We start from the raw sequence: 16,517 nt of genomic DNA, 5'->3' as shown, positions 1-16,517 counted from the left end.
CAGGATGAGTCAGTCTCTTTCGTGACGAGAAAGGTGCAGCAGAAAGTCTCTTTGCACAAGATAACTTTAGTTGGGTTGCTAAGCAACTTAAAGTTTTTTTTTTTTTTTTTTTTTTTTTAAGGAAGTAAAAAGATGGGTGGGTGGGTGGGTGTGTGGGGGGGTCACACTGAGAATTCCGTATTTTTGTTTACTAATCCAGCTAGATATTCCCTTCAGTTCTTGGCAAGTTTATCTAAGAGGTGTGTGCGTGCGCGTGTAAGAGGAAAAGGGTGGCGATCTCAAATAAAAATTAAGTGGATGTTTCCTGTTTCTTGTTTCATTTTCTTTCTGTTTGAAGAGCCCTGGGGCCTCCCAGGGAGTAGCTCTCCACCTCTGGGAGGGTCTGGGTAGGTTTCCTCCTCCTGGATTGGCTCCTGAGGCCTTTTAAGTGAGGGCTTTGTTCTGTGAAGAGCGCAGGTCGCTGGAGCTACATGCTGCTACTGTTTGGGAAAAGGGGAAAAAAAAAAAAAAAAAAAAAAAAAGCTGAGTAATGCTGGAGTCTTCTCCGGTGGCTGATGCAAACCTGGGGAGTTTGCATCATCATTTAGCCGGAGTAAGTTGGAGTGTCGGAACTTAAAGCGGAGCGCGTGAGGAAGCCGGGCTACTTTCTAATGATAGGGCTGTAGCAGCCGCGCTCCGAGCAGCAGCAGCAGCTGCTTAGGGACAGAAACTCAGGTTCGGACCGCCACGAAGGGCACAGGTGTTCTGGAGAAGTCATTAGGGAGAATAAAACACGCCTTTGGGGTCCGCACCTGGGAGCCCCAGAGCAGCGTTAAAGGCACCAGAGAAACAAACAGTCCGGACTCAGGGAGTCCTAGAGAGAGACTAGTCCTTAGTTTGAAAGTTTTTCTCCTCTTCCCTTCTACTTCTTTTCCCACCTCCTCATCCTCCTCGTCCCCATCCTCCTTCTCCTTGTGTTCTCCTTTTGCCCTTTTTGTTTTTTTCTTTCTGCTCTCCACTATGGTCAGGAAGCCCGTGATGCCCTCCATCTCCAATGGAGGCTATCTCCAGGGGGATGCTCATGGCCACTTGGACACCATGGGCAGCAGAGAGGCCCTGGAGCAGGAAAAGGTGGTGCTGAAGAAAAAGATCACGCTGCTAAGGGGCATCTCCATCATCATTGGGACCATCATCGGGGCTGGCATCTTCATCTCCCCCAAAGGAGTTCTCCAAAACACGGGCACAGTGGGCATGTCTTTGGTCGTCTGGTCGGTCTGTGGACTCCTCTCTCTATTTGGTGAGTTGATGTTTCAAAGTGGAGTCTCTGAGGGGATGTGTGTGGGAGGGTGCCAGGGGGCATGCAGACTGGCATGCTGATTTGGGAGCTTGAGGGACTCTTCTGCTGAGAGAATTAGAGCACATGGGTAGGAATGAGGAGATATTGCTCCCCAGTTCCTGGAAGACTTGTAGTTCCCTCTTTCCTTTTCCTTTCCTGATGAAGAGAGAATATTTTTATTTCTTTTCTTCGTAGAGATGGGAGTAAGCACTCATTTTTATTGCCTATAAAAAGGCAAGCACTGGACGTTTGTGCTTGTCTGGGCAATGCTAGAGCTGAGCCCCTGAAGCCTCTGGGAAATGTTAAACTTGGTTGGCCTAGTCAGAGTTGTCCAGCAGGAGTTTTCCTGACTTAAATGGTGAGATAGTGCTTTTCCTTCACACGCACACACCCCAACTATTTGGGCCTGACATTTCCTCATGAACACTAAATTGTAGAAAGATATGGTAGGACATGCTATGTAAGAGCTCTGTTCTTATATAAGTAGACAATATAATTAGCATATTATAACTTCTTATTCACTCTTTCCCCATTCCCGCAGTGATCAGACAGTTTTTTTATTTTTTATTTTTTTACTTTTCCATTCTGTTGTCCACAAGTTTGGTAGCAAGATATCTTCATTGAAGCTTAATAACCTGAAAAAAATGGAAAAGAAACGGCCTCCCCCAATTATTAATAGCCAATTTAAAGAATGTATTAATTAATTGAAGAATGTATTAATAGCCAATTTAAAGAATAATGGGCAACTCTAAAAGATAGCTACTCAAGAGGTAAAAAAAAAAAACACCAAGTTATCTGAATTCTTATCATATGTCAGGCCCTTAAAATTATCCCGTGACCTAAATATTGAACTTGGTTAAATGGTAGTCTGAGCAATATATCCAGCATTTTCGTTCCCTTGTGTTCCTCTGTTGTCCCAAAGAATTTGGCGACAAGATGCCCTCAATGAAATTCAATGAACTTGTTCAAGTGTCCAATCCATACAATGCTATCTGTATTGATCTAGCGAAGCAGCACCATTTAATGTTCTTATGAGGAAAAAAAAACAACCCACAAAATCTGCCCTTCTAAAGCAAGGTAAGTCCTGAGTAAGTTTGTTTAAGGCTTAAGGAGAACTTATTTTGATTCCAGTGATACAGAAGAAAGATCACTGCAAATGGAATCAGAGAACATGGCTCTGCCTCTAACTTTGTGATTTTGAATAACTTTTACTGAACTTCCTTTGGGCCTCAGTTTCCCAATCTGTCAAATGTCCAATGAGTTGGACGAAAGGATCTTTTAAGGTTCCTTCCAGCTTTGACTCTATGATCCTGTGAATGTCTTGACTTTTGCGCTATAAACTGACCTATAATGTGCACTGAGTCAACATTTTTAGGATTTTGCTCAACTTTTTCTGAACTCTGAAATATCCCATTCCAAAGATTTTCTATTCAACTGCAAAGCTCAGAATTCCATTATAAGGAAATTTACATGCATAGTTGATTGGATCTATACCTCTGCCATTAAATAAGGAGTTGGAAGTTTTCCTTTCTCTTCCTTCATTCTTAGTCTTTTATATTAACCATTGGTTTTATTTACTTATTCTTTTGGTCTTGAACTAGGACTGTAGTGTAGGCCATTTTTGCTGGGAAAACTCTCCACCAACTCAGATCAACTATTTAGGACCTTATAGGTTTATCTGGGATGCTGAAGTTGAAGTGACCCATCTTCACAGAGGCAATATATCAAAGGAAGAACTTCAACTCAGGTCTCTCAGGCTGCAAGACTAGTTCTCCATCTCCTAATACAGCCTGCCTATCTCCTATCCTAGACATCATTTCTTCTGACTCAATTGGATTCTATCTTTGTGGTTGACACAATAAATTTGAATTTATATGATTCTTATGATTTAAAAGATTCTAAAATGCATAGAATCTTTGGGACAGTATAATATATCAAAATAGTTCCATGCTATGTTTTTATAGATTCGTAAGAGCAAGAACTAATATCAATCTCAAACACCTATTTTTATGGATGAGAAAATGACATCCAGATTTAATGAGTTGACCAGGGTTAGATAGGTTAAATAGAAGGGCATATATATAAATCCAGGCTTTCTAACTTCATATTTCATACTCTTTTCACTACTTCTCTGAATACCAAGAAATGTAACCATTACATTTCTCATGCATCATGAATTGTAACCTTGGTACAATATCTATAGTCAACATAAATGAATTAAGATTATAAATGAAAAATACATCAACCTTGTTTCCTGTATCAAAAATTAATTTTGCAATATAATTCTAGTAATTAGATTTATGCATAGATGAGATATTAAGGATCAATAAAAATTAATCAAGAAATATTTATTAAACATTGAACTTGGAATCTAAGCACAATACAGTCATTCCAATCTTAGTCTGCCATTTACAGTGTGACCTCAGGGCAACTTCAGTTTATTTTTCTGAAAAATTACAAGTGGTATGAAACAATTTAGTTCTAAAGCTATGATCTTGTGTGTCAGGAGCTGTCTAGGTGCTGAGCATACAAAGACAAAAATCAAACGGCTCCTTTCCTTCAAGTTCTATTCAGGGTAAGCTCAGATAGATACATAAGTATAGATATAATATATGCAATATAAATACAAAGTAATTATATACATGATATACATGAACACACATTACACACCACAATGTGAACGTGTATATGTATACACCAGACAAAACACATGCTCATTATATACATTGTATTTATATTATAAATTTTATTACACACAACAGGATATGCATAACATGATACATATATATCTATCTGTATCTGTTTAAGAATTTGTCTATATTTATAGATGTGCTGGACCCAGCTCATACCTAAGCAGTTGTTAAGTTTTTGGTGTAAGCATTTATACTTTGGAAATCAGCAGATTTTACAAATCAAGGATTCATTTTACTGGTTACCTAGATTTGCAAAAGTGATGGGGAAAATATTAATAATACAGATAAAACAATGCAGATTATACTCCGTCCCTCCAAATCCAGTTGTTAAATCCAAATCCAGGGTACCCATATTTGTATGTAAATGTGTGTGTGTGTTTGTGTGTTTGTCTACACACAGAGCAGCCTATTGACTTGGACAGAATCTGTGCTTAAAGTTAAAAAGATCTGGGCTTAAATTGTACTTCTAACACTGTTACCATTTCAGTCTCAGTTTCTTCATATATAAAATGACAAAAATAATACCTTTAATACCTAACTTACGTGTTTGTGGTGGGGAAATTATAAATGTGTACTGTTTTCATTATCATCTACAATCCATCAAATGCTTTTTTCACACATACCTTTCAAGCATGAAAACATTACCATGTGGCAAATAGGGGGATTGCTGTCCCTATGTATTTGGTGATAAGTTGGAATTTTCTCCAGATGTTCAGAACCCTAGTCCAGTTTCAGCCTCTTAACTTGGATGAATTCTTGAGGTTGTTACACAGGATAATTAATACTAATGACTTTTGGCATCTTTTAGAGACAGTGGAGAAGTTAATAAAATATGGGACTAACAAGAAGACTTGTATTTAAATCTCTTTCAGGGCAAAAACCCTCCAAAATATGAGGATATAACTTTAGCGTGTTGGGATCAACTCCCTAGGGTTTACTTTAAATAAGTCATAGATATGTATATGTGGATGAAGGAAGTATTGACAGTAGGAGTTCCCTAAGATGAGAGAATACTGATCCTCAAAAACATTAATACGTATAGGTCTATACATACATTTATATGTTAATAAATTTGAATATATGTATATTATTTGTATATACACACATATATATGTTCTAAGCATAAAATATCTTGTTCTGTTGAACCTTACTATGAAAATTTGCCTATAAGTAGGCATTTCAATTCAGTGCAATTCCATAAGCATTTATTAAGTGGATACTTTAACCAGATAATTGTGGTAGGCCCTGGGTAATAAAGAAAAATCAATCAGTTCCTGTTATCCTTGAGTTTGTATTCTGGTGAGAGGTAAGGTAAGATGGGGTGGAGTTAAACTATTGTAGATAAATATAATACAAGGTTACCCTTTGAAAGAGGAAGAATAACAAACTTAAGGGAGATTTGTATCCTGATGTATCTCTTAGTAACAGACCATTCTTTCTGTGAAGAAATGAATACATTTAATTGATCATTTCTTGACATGTCATAAGTGGGTAAGTGTACCAGAAAAGCACTGCTGTTTAACTTTGTTTTAGCTGTTTCTACTTCCACTTAACTTTGTTTTCATTTTAACTTGTATTCTCTGCTTATTGCTAGGAGTATGCTCTTCTATGAATCTATTTATCTCTCTTTGCCTACCATATATCACTGGATTGCTAGGAGTTAGACAGGAGTGCCACTTCAACAGGAAACTAAATAAAAATTTAAAACAACCACAAACCTTTATTTGCCACAAATGTTCCAAAGCTTTGAAACCAGACTTATGGGAGGTCAGAGCTTTGGCTCAGGATCTTTTAAAGGCCCAGTGTCAATAGATGGATTAGATATCTTGTTCTGAACTTCTCACATCTGGGCTCTGACAGTTGTGAAAGCTGAGACCTCTGACTAGAAAAAGACCTTCCTTCAGGCTTTACCAGGTTAAACCTGGGGGCAGTCATCCTGGTGTGTTAACAGAGAGCAGGTTTAGCTCTTTATTGATTCCTCTCGCAGCTGGCAAGTCTCTTGCTGGCCTTTAACAATAAAAAAGCTAACCGGATCTTCTGGGTGTATATTACCTATAGCATGATGAACTCTCCAAAGTACCTGGGTTACAACTCTTTACGTTTACATCTATTTCTGCCTTATACAAGAGATGCAATAAATAAATGAGATTTTTAAACTTCTGAAAAGCCAAAAGATACTCATGTTGAACAGTTCCTAGTGGTGTTTCTTTGACATAAAGAACTTTATTGTTTTTATATCCTTTAACATATTGTACTACCATGTGATAGTTACTCTAGAACTAAACAATAATTCCCTTTTGAATTATATTAGCAAAATAATAGGAGTATTGTTTCATGGTTAGTTACCCAGGCTAAAGGAACACAAATTAAGGCAGGACATATTTTTGTTAGTCCTTTCAACTTTCCCAGAAGGAGGTGTCCATTCACGAGATTTAGCCTACTTCTAATTCAGAGAATTCTTTTTAGTGATTTAGTTACGCAATTTACAAATTGAGTCCTTCAAGTTTAAAGTTGTCAAAGTTTGACAACAAAGTTTTAGCTTTGAAGCTTTCTTTAAGAAAACCTACTGATGGTTGTTCCTAATTCTTTGACATGGAAGCATGATGATTCAAAACAATCTCAAAGGAAGAATGGGGTCAATTTCAGGTAATTTATTATCCAAGATTATATACTCATGCAGATAGAGTAAATTGTGATACATGTTGAAGGGGAAAAAAACACCTATTAATACTAATCACATACTCTATTTAGTGTATCAATTTATAACCAAGTCATTTTTAGCTTTTTACAGTTGTAGAAACTGAGGCAGACTAAGTGACTTTTCTCGAGTCACAGGCTGTTTTAAATTTTTAGAATCTGAAGCTGGATTTGAATTCAGGCACTGACTCTAAGCACAGCACTGTGCTACCTAGAGGAATTGGTGGGCATTGAATAAGATGACTTATTTTCCCATTTGAAAATACAGCTAATAACTGATGCTTATTCAGTATATCTGAAACCTGTAGTGTAGTTTTAAGTTTCAAAAGCTTACTTAAAACTTAAAATAAAAATGGATACACCAAGGATATATAAGCTTCTGAAGCTAAAAGTACACTAAGATTTTTGGGACACACTGAAGAGTTTTTATAACATTTTTAAATTAAAATTTGTAAAATGATTTATAGGTAATTGCTCATTAGGAAACATTTCTTCAGAAAAGTAACTGTTTTATTGGAACTTGGAGCTCTCTCCATAGCCTGTCCTCAAGATAGAAATGTTGTTTTTAAGATTTTGGTCTGGTGCCACCTGGATACTTTGAAATAATTCTTTTCAAATTTTCTTTTTTCTTCATGAATCTTTCACAGGGGCTTTGTCTTATGCTGAATTGGGGACATGTATAAAGAAATCTGGTGGACACTATACTTACATCTTGGAAGTCTTTGGCCCACTACCAGCTTTTGTCCGAGTCTGGGTGGAACTACTCATAATACGGTGAGCACACTGAGTTGCTTTACTTATTGTTTTCATCTGCAGTATACTTCTGAATCACCTAGATTATTTCTGGCCAATTAGGAGTTTGTGGCACATATGTTTCAACAGGAAGTATGGGAGAAGAAAAAGACCTGCTTAAAATCCCCGACTCTGAAATATACACATTTTGTGATCTTGTACAGGGCCCTTAATCTTTCAGAGCTTTAGACAACTCTCTGAGACTGTTATAGACAGTAGTCAAAATAAATCTATGGAAGAAACTGGTCCCCCAAGACTTCCATTCATTAATGAAATCATGTAGAAGGATAATCCCACTATCAAAAAAAAATCATGTTTAAGGCTTTAAAAATTAAATACACTTACATATATATGATTATTTAATATACATATGTGCATGTATTTTACATACATATATACATATAGTTATATATTTTACATATATAATGTATAAATATACATAATTTGTTTATACTTAACACTTGATATTTGCTTTCAGAATTTTATTAGTCATCAAACAATTAACTGTCTGCTATATGCCAGGCTATGGTAAGGACATTTCTATTTTATTTGTTGTTATTCTATTCCCCAAATATGGTAAAATATCACAAGTACCCAATGTTTCGCAAGTTTTCAATTATTCAATTTGCAATTCTAGCAAATATGTTTTCTTTTTAAGGCTATGGAGCATGAAATTACCCACTGGAATAGCAAAATGATGCCTTGAGTATGGATTATTCAGACCCTGCCCAGACAAGAGTGCAATGTTAGCATGACTTGAAACTTTTCATTGACTCCAGATTACACAACTAAGCCAGTATAACTTTACACCATTCTAGTGGTTGAAGCTTTTGTGCCCTCCCACCTAGCTTAGTATGTCACACTGGTCCCCTTAGGTGCTGCATGATTAGTTTGCTTGTTCGAGTGACTCACTTCCTCCCATGAAGAATCCAAGAAGCTCCAGTTATGTAAGCAGTCTATGCATATATTATTGTTGAAATTGATCTTCCTGATTTCTTCAATGTAAATTCAAACCAGTAATGCTAAGTCACTCTGAATTGCACTTAAAACACACACACACACACGCACACACATACACACCCAAATAAGCAACCTTTTAACGTGCTTTCATACCTTAAAAATAGTCCTCATCACTTTAACTTCACAATTTTAACAGCTAGCCAGGATTTTCCAATTCCAAAATCCTCCATAATAGCTCGGGGAAACATACACTGAGTGTCTAATTTATCAGAAATGCACTGCTGAGTTCCCATGGAAGCTTTTATTTCTGTCTCCCACAGCTCAGAGGCAAATGATTTACTGGTAAGAATGGATTTGGCACCAGTGATGATCATTTCCATGGTCAAAGGAATCTCTCTTTCAACAAAAAAGTTACAAAGGAGTAATGTCCCCTCAGTGAAATTTGTTTTCCTTTCATTATTTCAGCCTTTTCATAGTGGAATCACAATCAGGGCATATTTCCTTTACTCCCTCTAGAAATACTCTGCTCAGGTTACTTTCCCAAACTGGAATCTCTTGCATATTCTTGCCTGATTCTCCATTCTGCCCCTCTGAATCCAATCTGTTGTTCAAAGATGAACTCAATTAGTATTTTAAGTGCCTAAGGTATGCCAGGCTTTGCCCTGGAGATGCAGAAAGGAGCTGGAGACAGTCTCTGCCCTTCAAGAAATTTACAATTTGTTGGGGTGACTGCATACACACAAATATATACAAAGAAAGCTATTTATAGGATGAATAAGAAATAAGTAACCCAGGGCAAGGCAATGGAATTAATAGGAGTTGTGGAAAGTTTCCTGTATAGTTTGGGTTTTAGTTGGAACTTACCTGAAGCCTTGGGAGATCTTTAGTCTGAGCGGAAGGATGATACTATTAGCCGGGGGTGGGGGGGAGACGGGTACTGGAAATGCCAGGAGTGGAGAAATGGTGTGTCTCCTTCTAGGGATGATATGGAGGCCATTGTCACTGGGTTAAAAATATGTATCAGGAAGAACAGGATAATATAGGGAAAAGTGGGGGAGAGGAGGGGTTAAGTTATGATTAAGCAGAAAACTGAATTTTTTCCTGGAGGTGATGGGAAGAGACAGGAATTTAATGAATAGGAGATGACATGACTGGACCTACCACATAGAATTATGGAATGCTAGAGCTATCAAGCAATATAGGTTGATAAATTTAAGATCTCATTTAATTCTCACAATAAACCTACAAGGTAGGTATTATTATCCCCATTTTATGATTGAGGAAACTGAGGCAAATAAGTGACTTAACCACATCCATACAACTAGCAAGCTCTGAGGCCGGATTTGCCCACATCTGAGGCTGTATTTGCCCAGAACCCCAGTACTACTATGTTCTGAGGCCAGATTTGCCCACATCTGAGGCTGGATTTGCCCAGAACCCCAGTACTGCTACACTCTGAGGCCGGATTTGCCCACATCTGAGGCTGGATTTGCCCAGATCCACACTACTAGTAAGCGCCTGAAGCCAGATTTGACTTTCTGACTCCAGAATTGATGCTCTATCTAGTGCACTACCTAGTTGTGATTTGTCCTTCTGGTCCTCTAGTTCTCCTATACCTCTAGTTTGGTTTTTATTCTTCCTTGGATTTACTTCTTTTTTTTCTTCTCTCTAACTTAATTGCAAATTCCGTTAGTTGAGACCATTCCTTCTCCTTCAGAGCACAGTGCCTTGCAGTCGATGCCTAATCTCTATTTTTAATGGCTTTTGATCTTTAAGAATTTCGGCTCTAATATTTTGAATCCAGGAGACTTATGCTTTCATATGAATGTTGGACTTATGTAGAGTTATCGGCTATACTTGAAATGTCAGATTATCTCTTCCTCTCCCATATGGTAGAAAGACACTATTAATTTGAAATGTCTACGCTTTTAGAAATCAGGGGAAAAGGTTAGACATTTTGATGACTTTTTCAGTGATAATCATTGTGAGACACCGGAATCTATTACCAGGGGGGAGGTAGTTTAATCTTCTCAAGGGATTTTAAAGAAGATAGTTGATGAGTATCTTTCTGGAGTAGTTCAGCACAATGTAGTGTAGATGGCTATAGGGCTAGGCTGCTTTTTGGCTGACTGCCTCATAGATTTGTCCAGAAGTGAGTTGGGGGGAAAATGACAGAAGTATTCTATTTGTGCATTCTTGCCCCACCTGGGTTGGAACTGCATCTCTCCTTTTCCAAATTCATGGTTAGAAAGTGGTGAAGGCATCATTAAAAAGAATTTTGAGGATTTAGTAGGGTCTGCTGTTGTTCTTGGGTTTCCAGAAAGCAGTAGATACTTGGTGATCTGAGAGAGACAGACAGACAGACACACACACACACAGACAGAAACAGTTAGAATGAGAGAGAGCACATGCATCCACATGTGTTCATATTTGTGAACATTTTTGAAAAGGAAGGGACTTTTCTTTAGCATTCCTTTATCTATTGACATGGGCTGATCAACCAGTGATGGTGGAGGGATCACTATAGAATGAAAAAGAGCATTTGATTTGGAGTCAAAAAAGTCTGGATTTAAACCCACTATTGCTATCATTATTATTATTACTATCTATTTGACATTGGGAAAGTCACTACATCTCTGAAGAATGGGCGTAGATTCCATGGCCTTCAAGGAAATTTACAGCTATGAATCCATGATTCTACCATCCTTTTCCTCCTCTTTCTGCCCAATTACCTGGGAACTATTGTGTGTTAGCTTAATGCTGATGGACATTTCAGCCAAGTACAGTAATATTAGTGCTAAGGAGAGGGAATAGAGGTTTGGACAAATACACAGAGGCACATGTATATATTGTGCCCTATAATTATTTGGGAATCCATTAAAATAAAATGTTCTTTTTAGAATCCTGGTGCTATAGAAAATAGATTAGATTATATATGACAGAATCGGTTAAGTCTTTGGGGAAAAAGACCTGGTTCTAAAGTAGATACAGGCAGAATTGACAGAACTGGATTGATTTAAGAGATACTAAGATATTTGTAGCATCTCCACCCACTAACCTATCATACTGTCTGATTTTATTGGCTCATCTAGTAAAGAATTTAGAACTGGGGTGGAGTTTGGAAAACATCTAGCCCAACTTGCTTTTTATGAAGATAAGAAACTTGAGACTAATAGAGTTTAATTTGTCTTAGATCACCACAAGTAGGAATTAATAAACTGGATTTCCAATCCAGGTCTTCAGACCTCAGTCTTTAACCACTCATCTGTATCAAATCTTTGTTTAGAGCAAAACTTCTTAAATTGTGGGCCAAGACCCCATACAGGGTCATGTAACTGAATATGGGGATTGTGAAATTGTGATTTATTATCAGTAAATTTTTTATTTGTATGGATACACTTTATGTATCCAGGATCACATAAAAATTTCTCAGGCAAAAAAAGAACCTTGTTTGGTCCATAGATAATGATTATTAAAATGCAAACATGTTACAAAAGCGGACTTAAAGTATCTTACTGTATGTTGCTTAATCAGTCATCTGACTTTTCCTGACTCTATGGACCATAGTGATTTTTTTTGGTTTTTGATTTTTTTTCTTCTTGGCAAAATAATGGAGTGGTTTTTATCATTTCCTTCTCCAATGGATTAAGGCAAAGAGGAATTAAGTGACCTGGTCAAGGTCACACAACTAGTAAGTGTTTGGAGATCAGATTTAAATTTAACTCTTCCTCACTTCCAGGAGCAATACTTTATATACTGAGCCACTAGTTGCTTCAGCTTATATTAAGAGATTAGCATGAATTAGTTTATATCCCAAACTGTTGCCTACTATTCCAGTAGGGTGGAGAAGAAGTAAGATGAGGAATAAATGTGTTTAATTATCAAAAAGAGAGTCAGAAAAGAGATGGATAGATCTTTCAGGGACTTTTTCTTGGATCTCTCAGAGGGCACAAATTAATGGAGGATGGGGAGTCCAAAATGATGGAAAGATGCTGAAAGGAAAAGCTTGTATGAGTATTGTGAGGGAGGAGAGATAAAATTCTCCTTCACATTTCAACTCATGTGTATATTTGCATGTATATAAAGTACATTAACATAATACAGATGGATATATTCACATCTATGGGTAGGTATGTGTGTATCTAGGCATCTAGTTAGCCAAGTACACAGAGCACTAGACTTTGAACCAGGAATTCTATTTCAGTCTCAGACACTGAGATGCTGTGTTAGCTTTTTAAATAGCTGCCTGCCTTAGTTTCCTCATCTGTAAAATAGGAGTAATAATTATCTCCCAGGATGGTTGTAAAGATAATATGACATCGTTATAAAGCTCTTTGAAAACATTAAAGTATTCTAAAATGATAGATACAATTATTATGATACATATGCAACATATAAACAAGTATATGTTTATATATACAAACATGTTAAGCTGCTACTCAATCTCTAACTCTTTATCTCTGTCTCTATCTCTGTCTCTCTTGTTTCTCTCTCTTTCTCTCTCTCTTTTTCTCTTTGTCTCTGTCTGTCTCTATCTGTCTCTGATTTAATCTCAGGAACAACTTCCTGACAGCCATATAAAAGTTAAATAGTTTGCCTTTGGGCAGTGATGGGTACTCTCCTTAATGTCTTTAATTAAAGCCTACACGAATATATGTGGGATATGTTTTAGTAGCAGGAGGAAGGATATCTCTGACACTTACTAGTTAGGCAAGTCACTTAACCCTTCCTGTCCTTTACCTCAGTTTTCTCATCTGACCTAGAGAAGGAAATGGCAAGCCACTCTAGGATTTTGACTAAAAAACTGCAAATGGGATGATAAAAAGTCAGAAATGATTCAACTACAATAATGATCTGGAGATTTCTTTGATGTTTGAGTTGGATCACATGGCCACCAAATTCCCTTTTTACTTAGATTTTGTGATTTTTTTTTTTTAATCAGGAAAATTCTGCCTCTGACTCTTACTAGCTGTGTGACCATGACTGGTCCCTAATTCTTTCTAAATCTCAATTTCTCCATCTATAAAATGGGGACAGTCATGTTCCACTGATTTAATGTGAGGATCAAATGGCATAATGTATGTAAAAAGTCCTTTAAAAGCCATCTAAGTGTCAGCTCTCATTATTGCTGTGATTTTATGAAGTGCAAGAAAAATCTCCAACATAAAAAGGAGCAAGTGTTTCATGTACTAATGAATAACAAAACTTGAATGCAAATGCTCTTAGCTTTTTTCCTATTGTGACCATTTTCTCTGTACTATCTAGCCCTGCTGCCACTGCTGTGATATCCTTGGCATTTGGACGCTATATCCTGGAACCATTTTTTATTCAGTGTGAAATCCCAGAACTTGCAATCAAGCTAATTACGGCCGTGGGCATCAGTAAGTATCACAGGCATGAACATGAATGGTGCATAAAGTAGTAGCAGAAGTAATTAGCTTAATTCACGTTCGGTTTCTTTTCATCATAGACCTCTTCTCACATAATCCTTTTCCTTTCATATTGGTTCTACCAGATTTGTTTAGGAGAATTGAAATTGGAGGCAGTGTGGAGTTTCGCAAAGGGCACTAGATTTGGAGTCAGAACTTGATTCAAGTTTGACCTTAGACACAATATCTTAATAAGTCACGGAACTTCTCTAAATCCCAGTTTCCTTATCTGTAAAATGAGAAATTTGGTCTTCATAGTGTCCAAAGCCCTTTCCATGATCCCCATAGAATCCCAGGCATGGGTAGGATTTGTTAGAAACCCACATTTCAAAGCAGGGAAGTAATTGTCTTATTGAAGGGAACACCTGGGAGCTTTCAGATGAAGATGTGGGGATTTCATGGTGTTAAAACTAGAGATTCAGCAGGTGGCTTTTTGGGTCATGTTTCACTCTTGGGCACATGATTCAACTCACCAAGCATTTGTAAAATACCTACCATGTACCAGACAGTGCACTAGTCACTGGGTATACCAGAGTAAATGAAATACTTCTTGTCCTTGAGGGAATTTTATTTCCAGGGGTGGTGGTTGGGAAGAAAGGTAACACATATAGAGAAAAGTAAATAGATAAGCAAAGGTTTTTCAGGTGGTGATTGAGTAAATAAATCAGGAAAGGTCTTATTAAGGAAGAGGCACTTGGACCCTCTTGAAAGGAGTTAAGATTCAGAGAGGTTGAAATAAGGAACATTCGGGGAATGGAAATCATTCTGTACAAAGACAAAAGAGTGGTGGATAGATTTTTGAAGGGAAAGAGCATTTATTAAACATCTATTATACGTCAGAGACTGTACTAAGTACTTCAGGTGCCTCCATTTTATGATTTAGTCTGAGAAATGAGAAAAGAGAAAAAGTTCACATTTGAAAGCAAGAAGATTTTGGATGTTTGGGAGAAATATTAGGGTAATTTCCTAAGAAGATGCTTAATTTCACAATGAGAATACTAGATGGAGGGATAATTCATCTGCTATTGTTATCCTTGCAATATCAAAACAGAAAAACTCCCCCTTCCCCAGACCTTCAGAGGAGCTTTTAGGGAGAACATATGGGAGTGCGTGGATATCATGGGGCAAGCATGGATTGCTGCTAGGAGAGTTAAAGTTCATGATATTACAGACCTACTGGAGGATCTGAGAATTAATAGGGAAATTCATATTTTAGCTCCGTGAAACAAGGATACATTTTTAAATTGTTCTCCTGCTTGCTTTTCTCCTTCCTTTTACGGACCCCTTCTAAGGATAATATAATATATTACACATAATATAATATTATATATTATTATATATATATATGTACATATATATATATATATATATATATATATATATATATATATATATATATATATATATATATATATAACTGAGGCAAAAATGGATTAAGTGTGTAGGGTGATACAATTAGTAAGTGTCTGAGGTTTATTTCAACTCAGGAAGATTTTTCATCTTCCTGATCTCTATCATGTCACCTAATTGCCCCCAACTACCCTACTTTGTTTTTATTCCTTTATATTAATTTTATATGTACTTAATGTCTTTTCCATTAAGATATAAACTCCTTCAAAGTAAGAATTATTTAATTCTTTGTACTTGTATCACCACTGCCTAATACAGTACACATATGTACATATACACATATACACACACATACACACACACACACACACATATATATATATATATATATACACACATATACACATAATAAATACTTACATACTGATTGATGGAAATAAGCAAAAAAAAAGCCCTAAATAAAATAGTTCTCAGTACTTTTAGGGGAATAAGACAAAATATATATATATAAAAAATCCCCTTTCTCAACCTGGGAAATGTTTGCAGCAACTTACTAAATCTGCTCTTTCCAAGTTCCCCTTGCTTATTACTGTAGTGATGTGGTTGACATTTAAAATGCCCATATTTTTCCATATATGAAACATATTTGGAAAGTACCTCGTGTGAACAGGCTTATGGAATAAGCTTTCCTCAGTGACTTCTGTATGGAGTTTCATGGTTGTAGAGCTTTATTTTTCTGCTACTTTATGGTTTATGGAGTGTGTTCCTCACCACAAGGCTTGTGCGTGGTTGTAGGAAAACAGACGTTCTGGAATCAGAGTTGGCACGAACATTTTTGTTGGAGGGATGAGTGTTGCTCCATCTTCCGCTCAGTCACCATCCTAGTGTTTGGTGTGGTAGCTATTGTCATAGGCAGCCTTGCTAAATCATCCAGGATCTTATGTTCAAAGACCACAACAGGAAGTTGCATGTGGTTTTTGATGAAATGATGGAAGGGAGTGAATACTCCTGGAGACAGTGGACAATGGAGCAGAGCTTCCTTTTTCTGTGTCAAGGATCCCTTTGACAATTGGGGAAACCAATGTTAGAATAATGTTTTTAAATGCATAAAATAAGAATAATGTTTTTAAATACATAAAATAAAACATACATGATTACATAGGAAAGAAGTTATATTGAAATGCAATTTGTCAAAATACTTTAAAATTAAGTGTTTTGGATCCCAGAATAAGAGCAAGTGGAATTGGGGTCAGGAAATGCCTCAGGTAGGAAGTAATACTT

At 36.8% G+C, this 16,517-nt stretch overlaps 1 protein-coding gene and 1 long non-coding RNA gene across 2 annotated transcripts in view; one reads left to right on the top strand and one right to left on the bottom strand.

Moving 5' to 3' along the window:
* Nucleotides 1–460: 460 nt before the first annotated feature.
* SLC7A11 (solute carrier family 7 member 11) overlaps nt 461–16,517 on the top strand; it is a 110,626-nt gene continuing 94,569 nt past the window's right edge. Inside the window, exons 1-3 of the mRNA XM_074276161.1 lie at nt 461–1,276; nt 7,353–7,479; nt 13,723–13,838. Coding sequence (XP_074132262.1) covers nt 1,000–1,276; nt 7,353–7,479; nt 13,723–13,838 — 520 coding nt within the window. The 5' untranslated portion in view covers nt 461–999. The remainder of the gene's footprint in view (nt 1,277–7,352; nt 7,480–13,722; nt 13,839–16,517) is intronic.
* LOC141547686 (uncharacterized) overlaps nt 8,010–16,517 on the bottom strand; it is a 40,898-nt gene continuing 32,390 nt past the window's right edge. The window contains exons 2-3 of the long non-coding RNA XR_012483591.1: nt 15,894–16,296; nt 8,010–10,799 (exon numbers count right to left, since the gene is read on the bottom strand). This is a non-coding gene — a long non-coding RNA (uncharacterized LOC141547686). The remainder of the gene's footprint in view (nt 10,800–15,893; nt 16,297–16,517) is intronic.

The sequence above is a fragment of the Sminthopsis crassicaudata genome, chromosome 6 (assembly GCF_048593235.1).
Source record: "Sminthopsis crassicaudata isolate SCR6 chromosome 6, ASM4859323v1, whole genome shotgun sequence".
In the NCBI taxonomy this organism is placed as follows: domain Eukaryota; kingdom Metazoa; phylum Chordata; class Mammalia; order Dasyuromorphia; family Dasyuridae; genus Sminthopsis; species Sminthopsis crassicaudata.
The sequence above is the reverse complement of the archived record's forward strand: the minus strand, read 5'-3'. Positions and strand labels throughout refer to the sequence as shown.